The 11,143-nt window shown below is 50.9% G+C and overlaps 1 protein-coding gene across 1 annotated transcript in view; it reads right to left on the bottom strand.

Annotated features, from left to right (window-relative positions):
• Nucleotides 1-2,832: 2,832 nt before the first annotated feature.
• FAM65C (family with sequence similarity 65 member C) overlaps nt 2,833-11,143 on the bottom strand; it is a 113,536-nt gene continuing 105,225 nt past the window's right edge. The window contains exons 15-23 of the mRNA XM_018566391.1: nt 10,676-10,814; nt 10,230-10,365; nt 8,756-8,917; nt 6,849-7,007; nt 5,879-6,081; nt 5,084-5,162; nt 4,758-4,762; nt 3,949-4,039; nt 2,833-2,962 (exon numbers count right to left, since the gene is read on the bottom strand). Coding sequence (XP_018421893.1) covers nt 2,862-2,962; nt 3,949-4,039; nt 4,758-4,762; nt 5,084-5,162; nt 5,879-6,081; nt 6,849-7,007; nt 8,756-8,917; nt 10,230-10,365; nt 10,676-10,814 — 1,075 coding nt within the window. The 3' untranslated portion in view covers nt 2,833-2,861. The remainder of the gene's footprint in view (nt 2,963-3,948; nt 4,040-4,757; nt 4,763-5,083; nt 5,163-5,878; nt 6,082-6,848; nt 7,008-8,755; nt 8,918-10,229; nt 10,366-10,675; nt 10,815-11,143) is intronic.

Genomic DNA, 11,143 nt, shown 5'->3' with positions numbered 1-11,143 from the left:
CCCCGCCATCGTATAGAACCCCCCCCAGCCTCCACCTCTGGTCTGCATCTAGGACAGGGTGAGGAAGACTCTGGAGGGGACGGGTCACCCCATATTGTACAGCGGGGCCAGCGCAGGCCGGCCTGCTCTGTAAATAATCCGGGAAGGGTTCAGTGTTGTAATCCTGCGTTGGGGAGATTTCCCTGGACTGCGTCCCCCAGAAACACAACAACAGGAATTGTAAGGAAGTCTCTACAAAGAGAGGGAAATGTCCCGGGAAAGGTGTCCCCATGGTTACAATGTTACCTACTTCCGGTCCTGGTGTCAACTCACCAAGATTCCCCAACAGGACATACAGGATGGCTGTACACACGTTGAATGTAAATCAGTTATTACAGTGTTATGCAGAGGTGTCACCATGCCGGGTATCATTCGGTGCGGCCACTGGGCGTCACCTCATGGCACGTCATTGCACACGCACACAATGTCGTCACGTGACCTTAGCTGCTGGCGGCCATCTTGGTGATGGATGCTGGCAAAGCAAGGAGGGGATGTTCATGTGGCAGGATAAGGTATGCTGCCGGGTCCCCTCCTCTCTCGTGGAGCTGTCGGGGCTCTCGGCCCATTACCGAGTGCCCAACTTTTCAGTATAATACCAGAGGCGTCACAAGGGGGGTACGACCCGCACCGGGGGACGCTATCAGAGGGGGTGACACTGACTGTCATCACTTTGGTGTCACCCAGTGCAGGCCACACCCCCCTTATGACACCTCTGGTGTGATGCGAGTAGTAATGTACCAGTATGTAGTCATGTCCGCCGCCAGTGACCTCCAGCCCAGGAAGGCGACACCATCAGAGGGGTTGGAACTGACTGCCAGTCATTTTGGTGTCACCCGGTAGGCCACACCCCCTTATGACACCTCTGGTATGATGTGAGTAGTAATGTACCAGTATGTAGTCATGTCCGCCGCCAGTGACCTCCAGCCCAGGAAGGCGACACCATCAGAGGGGTTGGAACTGACTGCCAGTCACTTTGGTGTCACCCGGTAGGCCACACCCCCCTTATGACACCTCTGGTGTGATGCGAGTAGTAATGTACCAGTATGTAGTCATGTCCGCCGCCAGTGACCTCCAGCCCAGGAAGGTGACACCATCAGAGGGGGTGACACTGACTGCCAATCACTTTGGTGTCACCCGGTAGGCCACACCCCCCTTATGACACCTCTGGTATGATGTGAGTAGTAATGTACCAGTATGTAGTCATGTCCACCGCCAGTGACCTGCAGCCCAGGAAGGTGACACCGTCAGAGGGGTTGGAACTGACTGCAAGTCATTTTGGTGTCACCCGGTAGGCCACACCCCCCTTATGACACCTCTGGTATGATGTGAGTAGTAATGTACCAGTATGTAGTCATGTCCGCCGCCAGTGACCTCCAGCCCAGGAAGGTGACACCATCAGAGGGGGTGACACTGACTGCCAATCACTTTGGTGTCACCCGGTAGGCCACACCCCCCTTATGACACCTCTGGTATGATGTGAGTAGTAGTGTACCAGTATGTAGTCATGTCTTCCGCCAGTGACCTGCAGCCCAGGAAGGTGACACTGACTGCCAGTCTCTTTGGTGTCACCCGCTAGGCCACACCCCCCCTTTGTGACACCTCTGGTATGATGCGACTAGTAATGTACCAGTATGTAGTCATGTCCGCCGCCAGTGACCAGCAGGCCAGGAAGGTGACATCCGTAACGCTCCAGCTACACACAGGGAAGGAGGCTTTTATTTCACGGTCTGGAATGTTTGGGGTTTCATATACACGCCTCTATACATGGAATGTACACATTGCGGATTCCCATTGGCGGCTCGCTCAGGAATTCCTCTCATCGCCGTTATTTACAGAAGGTTGTCACGTGCGCGGTTCAGCGGCTTCAGCGGAGCGCGTTCACCTCCGCCACATGAGCTGCTGACCTGACGATAGAAGAGATCTCAGGCTCCTATTCACAAAGCCCGCCGGGGGAAGGATCCTCATTCCCTGCGTCATTCTTGCAGTCCAATGAGATCGGAGAAGTAAAGTCACATGGTACAAAAAAAAAAACAACAATAATAAAGATCCTTATTCGCGTGCTGAAGCTGAACTGCTGGCGCGCCGTTAATGCCGCTCTGCATTCATTACTATGAGCAGTGCAAGTACCTGGAATGGACTTGGTGTCGGCCATTGCGATCCGTGTACAGCAGAGCTCAGGCTGAGGGAGGCAGAAGCAATCGGCTGCGCTGCAGTGCAAGGGTCATGCTGACGGAAGGGGAGAGCAGAGAGATGAGCTCGTCAGTCTGCTGCTACTCCTTTCACTGTCCAGTCACATCACAGGCCTGTATGTGCAACTGCAGCAGAGGAAGAATCGCGTCTCCTACTCTGCCAGACAGGGTCTGTGCTGTGTGACAGAGCTGTATAAATGCCAGGAGGGGATGGACAGATATACAAATATTTTGACTCCTTTGTATGTAATTTAGCGGTTTGCCTGGAGTTCGGCTTTCGGTCGATGTGAACGCAGCCCGCGGTGTCAAAATAACAGATAGGCAGGCGCTGTCGTGGGGGGGAGGAGGGGCTTAGCAGAAGATGGCTCCTCCTTAGAGGAACTGGCCCGGCAGGGGTGCGACACACAGTGGCGGCATTTCCTATGCACCGTGCGTGGCTCCGATTGGGTGAGACCATGTAGGAGCCTCTGAGGAGGAAACGGGGAGCCTCGTAGTACCTTCCAAACCCCGAATGTCCGTCTGTGCGTCCGTGGAAACCAAATAACGGAGCGTTGTGCGTAGAGCGGTGATATAGAATGTTTCCTGCGTGTGCGGAGATGTGTCAGGGAATGTTACACGCAGTCCCTTCCGGTCTCAGAACACCGTGATCTCTATCTCGCCGTCCAGCGTCAGCGTCTCCTGGAGCTCGCGGCAGATCTTGTCCGTCTTCCGGAAGACTTGTCGCCCTCTCTGACCTGAAACAAGATGGCCGGTTAGTATACCCGAAGTAGCAATGGGCGCTCTATAGTATCCCCCTTGCTTCCTCCCCCATCTGCCACATATAAGGAGGTGAGGGGGAGGCATGGAGGAGATTGTCTGCCCCCGCTCCATAGTATCCCCCTTGCTTCCTCCCCCATCTGTCACATATAAGGAGGTGAGGGGGAGGCATGGAGGAGATTGTCTGTCCCCGCTCTATAGTATCCCCCTTGCTTCCTCCCCCATCTGCCACATATAAGGAGGTGAGGGGGAGGCATGGAGGAGATTGTCTGCCCCGTTATAGAGTGACTGGGGCTGCTGACGTCACATCCAAGATGGCAGCACCCAGCAGCAGTCTCTGGGCCTTTTGGATGTCTGGACACTTTTACATTGTAATTAACATGTATGAAAGCCACATATCATCTTATTTATGGGAAGAATGTTGTTGAAACGAATGGTCAGGTGAGATCTGCGTTCACTTTCCTAGACTGGACGTTTTCTATACCGGCTTCAACGAGATTCGACAATCCGATATTCTGTTCCCATAAAACACCGGTGTCATTGCGCCACCTTGAGGACAATTCCATCTCTCAGCTGTTTCCTCTCTCGAGGGTTTTTTTTCTCTCTTTTTTTTCTTTATTCTCACGGGGATGATGGGAGTAGTAGTTTATTGTAGAGAAGACCCAATTGGCTTTGCTACCCAGGACTCTCCTCTATGGACCTCTACAATATAGGAGCTGAGCCTTGAAAAGAGGGGCACAGAATAGGTCATAGCACCTCCTGGTACTTGATATGGGTCAGAGCTTTTGGTATAAAAGGTTATAAATGGCTGACTGGTTTACATAGACCTCACCAAACGCAGACTCCCCGAGATATGTATCAAACGGTCATATGGTTTTACTCTCCGGCATCTATGATAAAAGGAAACGGTTTTCGGGGGAGACAATGAAAGTGACCCCACTACCTTCAGAGGTAACAGACTTACCGAAGGACACAATGGTCTCCCTGGCAGTGTTCCGGACCTCCTCCACTTCCGACTGACACAAACAGGCAATCTGGTCAATGCTGGCCGTCCCCTGCAACATACACAGTCATCAGTACCCCATACAAGGCATCAGATATTATAAGCCTGACTGCACCTCCGTACACCCCCCCACACGCTGAAACTAAGGCCCCATTCACACTGCGCGATTTGCATTTTGCGCGATTTGTTGCGCAAATGCTTGCATTGAGCAAGCTTGAATCGCAGCTAAATCCGCTCCAAAAAGGGTCCTGCTGTAGCGACGCACGACCCGCGACAGCAGGACCCTTTGCCCCATTGAGAAGCATTGGAGAGCGATATCGCGGGAATTACCGCGCCATAAATCGCTAAGTGTGAACGGGGCCTTAAGGTCCGCTTTACGGCCCAAAGCCACCAATGAGATTCTACATTTCATGTTTCCGAATCCGGGGGAATTGAACATGAACAGCTTATCCTTCAGACATTTTCTATCAGGTGTCTTCTAATCTGTTTATGGTGCAGACAACCTCGGCCAACAAACGTATGGAGATATGTGTGAACATTTGTTACAGTTGCAAATTGTTCCATAATGTTTCTGTGTATAGATGAGGCTGAAGCCCCCGCAGCCCATGGAGGAGCAACTACACGCACTGCCGATCTCCGGAATGAAGGCACGGGTACTCCAAGGTCACGTTCAAGACATGTCAAAGTATCTGCATAGGTTACTTCTGGGAGTTATTGTTTTTACTGGACCCCCCGCTAAGCTCAGTGGTTCCTCACACTAGCCCCTACACCCCTACAGGACACAGTAGCCACATAGGGGTAGTGGATCAAACCAACGAGCGCAGTGGGAGACCAGGAATCTGGCATTCCCAGAAGCGTTGGACTCTGAGGATTCTTTGGTTTAGCAGTTTCTTCATTTCAGTAGAGATCAACAATGCAATCACTATAAGGTAAGGGCTGATGACATCCCAACCTGGCTGAGGGCCCACCATTAGACTGATCCTGGGTTGCCTTGCAAAGTATACTTCTAGCTAAAGGTTAGCAATGGTTCCACCAAATATCCACGGCTAACCCAGGTTTTGCACCGCGGGGCACAATAGATGGGCACTTACATTGAGATGTTTAAGGGCCAGGCAGGCAGATCTCTGAAGTTTGGGATCGCTGTCAGATAAGAGTTCAGTGTAGTACAGCAAGGCCTGGAGGAGGAGGAGGAGAAGAAGAGTCATTAGAAGTGCTAAAGCTCTATCTGTCCCCAAAAAAGGGTATAAAATTCATTTCAGTACAGCGCTGCATGACGGAATAAATGTCAGTCAAAGTACCGCAGCGCTGAATACTGAAAAATGGCCTGGATGGGAAGGGGGTTTAACACCGCGGATGTCAACTGGTTAATGATAAAGATGGAGGTGTCAGTCATGTGATCTCTGTCAGAGGATCATGGAAAGAGTTATGAAGGTCAGGTAGAGCCAACCAGCCTCCTGGCATCAGTCACCCAAGATCCTCCACATGGGTAGATGCCAACAGACCTATAGTGAGGAATTGGTCAGGATACATTTTCTTTGGTCTGCCATACACACTCAATGGCGTTATATAAAGGTCTATATAAAAAACGGGGCCTTGTTTGCCAATAAAGCTCAACTCCAACAATTTATTGAGAAGAGTTGGGACCAATTTATATAGAAGAGTTGGGACCTCTGTCAAGTCTTAATTGCCATGTATGACCTCACTGGCAGGATTTTCCCTCACTTCCTCTTGCGGTGACATCAGGACAAGAAATGAGATGAGTGGGATCACCAGGACATGGACAGCAATAAGAACCTCTTATAAGATCTCGATTTCAATTCGAAAGAGTTCTGTCCCCGTAACATCCTTTCATCAAGACAGGAAGTGAGGGGAAACCTCTCGCGGTTCTTACCTTCTGCTTGAAGTGTTTGTTGGCGGACGCCCGGCAGAAGAAGTTGGTGGCGGTTTTGCACAGCTTGAGGTTTTCGTCTATCTGGAAGGGGGCGACCAACTTGAGGAACTGCGGCAGAGGCTGGAGACGGGCAATTTTCTTTGCCTTTAGTTTTTTAATCTTCTTGAGCCTCCCGGGGAGCTGTAGATCCCCTATCAGCGTGACTGCAGGGGGGAGGGGCATATAAAAAGAGGCTTGTTAAAGAAGAAAGAAAATGTACCGAATGCTACAACATTGGCAGATATTGTGCCAAAAAGTACTTGAAGGACCATTCCAAACCTAAACCATTGTGGCCAGCTGCCCCTGTTGCCTCATTCCTACTGTTCACTAACAACACATGACAGGGCCTCTTTATAGCAAACATCTGTTTGGAATTAGCAACACAAATACTCAGCACCCCCCACCCACCCTGCACATGTTATTCATGTGAATAGCCCTTTTAGTAATGGTACCAGACCTCCTGCTGGATTTATGAGCTGAAAGCATGCCGCCTTGACCCCTTCTTAGCACTGGAAGCATGCATCACTGACCCCCTCCTGGCACTGAATGCATGTGGCCCTGACTTCCCCCTCTGGCACTGGAAGCATGCTGCCCTGACCCCCTCTTGTCCCTGGAAGCATGCCACCCTGACGCCCTCCTGGCGCTGGAAGCATGCTACCCTGACCCCCTCTTGGCCCTGGAAGCATGCTACCCTGACCCCCTCTTGGCCCTGGAAGCATGCTACCCTGACCCCCTCTTGGCCCTGGAAGCATGCCACCCTGACGCCCTCCTGGCGCTGGAAGCATGCTACCCTGACCCCCTCTTGGCCCTGGAAGCATGTTACCCTGACCCCCTGCTTGGCCCTGGAAGCATGCCGCCCTAACCCACTCCTGGCTCTGGAAGCATGCCGCCATGACCGCCTTCTGCATCCTACAATAAGGTGATTGTTTACCTTCCCTGGTGAGCGCAGCAAAGTGTTTCTCCAGATCCACCACATGGTATCGCCGCAGGTACCCATAGAAGAGAAAGATGGAGATGACGTTGTCTGGAATCTCGCCAGAGCTCATGATCCCTCCGAAACTGAACATCTGCTCTAACGTCCTCCGGAAAACTGCAGAGAAAACCGAAATGTCACTTAGTGGTGCAGAGACGCAGGACAAGTGTCTACTTTATAGTTAAAGAGGACCTGTCACCGGTACAGAGACCTGGGATGGCACCACCTTTGTCCATGAGTACATGTTGGGTCTTGTGCTCATGGAAAGCTATAGAGCATCCCGTTATCTAATTATGGGTGGATTCTGGTAAACCACTGGGGACTCATGGAAAGCTATAGAGCATCCCGTTATCTAATTATGGGTGGATTCTGGTAAACCACTGGGGACTCCAGCAACGACATCTACCTATTGTGATTCCCCGTCCTGCCAGAGTCTCTCAACTCTTGCTGCACCCTTCTTATGTCTCGGAATCAATGCGTTTGGCTGTTCACGACGGATTGATCCAATACAGATCCTCTCAGTTAAAGCTCCACATGGAACCCCATAAATGTAATCTTAGATGTAATCAGTGCTCAGAAGAGTTTTAATGCTTCTCTATGGGCCAGTCAGGTCTACAGAGTCCGTTGCATGCAACGCATTTTCAGCGTGAGTGCGCCTGCACTGAATCCGGCACTCGGAAGATTTATTTGCTGCCTGGAAAAAGTCATCACCCACGGCCCAGAGAGGAGCAGGCCGTGATCAGAGACTGCGGATACATAATGGCTTTACCGTGGATGGGGGCACCGAGAAATCCGATAGCACAAACACAGGCAGCGGAGATGTAAGTGGATAATGATTCCGACAGATCGCTTGCCTCCTTCCCCGGCCTGGGCACGGCTCCCATTTCAGCATCCGAGTCTGCTGAACACAGGAAGAGTGCTACATGGAACGTGATCTGCCGGGAGAAGAGCGGACGCCACCAGCCACATTTCCACCCCCTTCCCAGCACCTGCAGACTCCATTATTCCAAGCCTCCGATATACAGGAAGGCTTCACTTCCTCTTCCACGGCCTCCACATGAGTCCCGCCATGCTCCGGGCTAGATGCGGGTCTGGGACGTCGGCTGAAACATCATCTGGAGGCTCCAGAATTGCTCTGTTGTTGCTATCAATGGAATCTGACCGTATATGGGGGATTTTGGGGGGGCTTTATGGACCTCCAACCAATGAACTTCTATTGAAGTGCTAGGCTGCCTTTATTTGTTCGGTCATTCTTCTGATTGCAGAAGTCTAAAAATGTCCAAAAATAACACTGGAATCTGTACAGGTCAGAGGTCACCTGGAGCCTGCCAGTTCCTGCCTTGTCAATTGGCTGACTGTAATACGAATGACTGGCTGGGAGCTTCAGAGTGTGCATAACAGTATCAAACAACAGTCCTGTAGTTGTGTCAGGGGTCACATTGAGGAACCTGGCCTTGGGGCAGCAGAGAGAGTAAATCCAGCCCTGAACATATCCTATCTATCCTTTGCTCCCCCTCAATGCCCCTCTCAGTGCTGGAAGCCACAGGGTATCTCCAGGATACCCAGGGGCAGAAGTGCATGTGATCTGGCCCAGTGTCCCTGCTGGCCAGCAGGGAGTCCATAGTACTGTGTATGATGCAGGGACAAAGCTCACATGGCGATCTCTGAGCTATTTCAGCAGTATAGGTTGCAGGTCCTATCCTGAAGCACCCATGGTGGTCGCCTTGTCTGCCCAGCCCTCAGCCCTGCTCTCAAGCTGAAGAATCAGATAAGGGAAGTCAGTCTATAAAATGTATATAATTAGGTTGTAATCAGGTTCCTAACAAACTTTCACATGGGTTCAGTGACGCCGGCCGGCACCTCACCTGCCTCCAGCTGTCCCGGACACTTCCCTTTGATCTTCATCACAAACATTTTCTTGAGTCGGTTGAGGAAGGTCTCCGCCGAGCAGAACCAGAGGCACTCCGGCTGCGTACAGCTCTCCCACAGCTTCAGGAAATGTCGGATCTTTTTGGTCTTGGGGAAGACTGCAAATGACAGAACAGAAGCCAAAAAAGTGACACAGGGAATGTAATCTTCATATCAAATCGTGCCAAGGACCAATGATGAGGCCGTCATCTCAGCATGGAAAGGTACACAAAATAAAACTGATGAATGGACTGCACATCACAGTCCAGTGTTATAAACGTTGGCCATGACAGGCAGGTATTGGTCCGAGATCACTTGTACAAAACAAGCGGCGGCTTCCCTGCTGTACATTTAGCTCTGCTTGGCCAAAGCAGGGCTAAATGTAGAAAACAGCTACCCACCCGGGCATCATGAGATATCAGTTCCACACCCCTGCTGCCCCTCTACTCACTGCTGCCCCAAGGCCGGGCCTTGGTTGGCCTTGTGGGAAATCCGGCCCTGGATTGGCCACATGACACCCCCCTGAAGGATAGAGGTGGCGCACATGTGGAGAACACCACCCGTCCCTCTTCTCATTGGTGAAAGCTCTGCTGCTAGGAATTCTATTGGCCAGAAGCAATTGTTCTTGCCCCCAAGGATAGCTCTTAGCGGTCCAATCCTTTTCTGAGCATCTTATTAGGCATTTGATTGGTGGAGGGTTGGGCTACTTACAGCCAATCACAGACAGGAAGCACCAATTACCTTTCACTGGAAGGAACCTCTCTGACCTGAAGGCTCTCAACTTTGGTGGATGAAATGGGGGGGGGGCTGGGAGATCTGGGTCAGGGGCAAGTTGTCAAAGAAGTACAAATGAGGCAGACGGGGTGTCAAAACAAACAAAACTGAAGTACCAACAAACATGGGGAAGGGGGTGAGGTTACAATAGAGGCCAACCAAGTGCAGGGTGGTGGGGGGTGACAACATCAGTGTAATAATGAACTTCTCTTATTTGCTCCCTTTTGGGCTGTTAAATATACCAATAAAGTGTTTTATTAAATCTTTTCAAAGAATACCGGTTGATCCCACCACAAGTCTTGTGAGCTGAACACTTCCCGCACTGCACTCACTAGTTACATTGTTAACAGTTATCTCGGAGGACTACATAACCCGCTCCCCTCTATGTTATGGGGAAGACATTCTGTTGACCTGTCCTAGGGTGACAATGCTGCTCCTTCATGTACGGTGGGTGAGTGTTGTCACCTGAGGACAGGAAGTGTTTTACTGGCAGGATCACCAGGTGATAATAGGGAAAACTAATGCAGCCACCACATGGAAGTACCAGGGTGCTGTGATATATGACATTTGTATTCTTGGGTTTAGATACACTGTGTAACCTTGAAGGTGACAGAAGAGGTGACAGGTAATTGGGTGTGTGAAGAGGAAGATACATACTGTGCTCAATGGACACCTTCTCCTCCGCCTTCTGGAAATAGATGATAGACAAATCCTGCAGCACTTCTCTCTGCCAGGACAGTTCCTCCACAAGATGGTTCTGAATGATCCGCGCCGTGTTCCGGGATGTCAGTTTCTGCATTATTTGTCATGTCACAAACATGTAATAATTATAGTGGTCACCAGAGCAGGAAGAGAGGAGAAATCTTCCACTGGGGACACCAGTCCTGGTGGCAACTAAAAGGGGATATCCCTCACTTAGGGAGTTTTCCTTCCTGTTGGGACTTTGGGAAGGAAATTCCTCCAGTGGAACCTTAAAATGTAAACTTTATTTGCATATGGCGTTATTTAAATGACCCATCAATAGCTCCGCCCACTCTACAACATGGTGGTGTCATTTAAACACCCTCAGGCATCCAAGGCTGTGGAGAGGAGAGGTCACCTACCTTCAGCAGTGCTTTACAGATCTCCAGGTGGATGGACAGGAGGGTGTCCAGGTCCTGGTGTCCCGTGCTCTGCCCGCCGTGGTCCACTTCAGTGCTACAAGAGAAGGACCGGACAGCGGGCTCGCTGACGGTCCCGTTACTGGAACACACAGAGAAGAAGAAGTCAGCATTGGCAGAGGTCATCCAGGCAGACCACACAGACATGGAAACACAACCGCGGATCCCTCAGACTATCTAGAGTGACAACATTTAGATTTGTCACAATATCGCCCCCACACAGTCCATCGGCAGTCCAATTGAGTCCAGCCATTAATGGGGTCACATGTAACAAAAGTCTCGATGAAGGTAAAGGGACTGAAACCCCCGAAACGCGCTGGCTCCCTTATTCTATTGAATATCTAAACATTCTGGACTCTTTGACCATCAGTGTGGTGCTCCTACTGCCTCTCACATATCTGGACTTTTTTC

Source organism: Nanorana parkeri, unplaced genomic scaffold, assembly GCF_000935625.1.
Source record: "Nanorana parkeri isolate BGI_ZX_2015 unplaced genomic scaffold, ASM93562v1 scaffold946, whole genome shotgun sequence".
NCBI classification, from domain to species: Eukaryota; Metazoa; Chordata; class Amphibia; order Anura; family Dicroglossidae; genus Nanorana; species Nanorana parkeri.
This window is presented reverse-complemented; position numbering and strand designations above follow the sequence as displayed.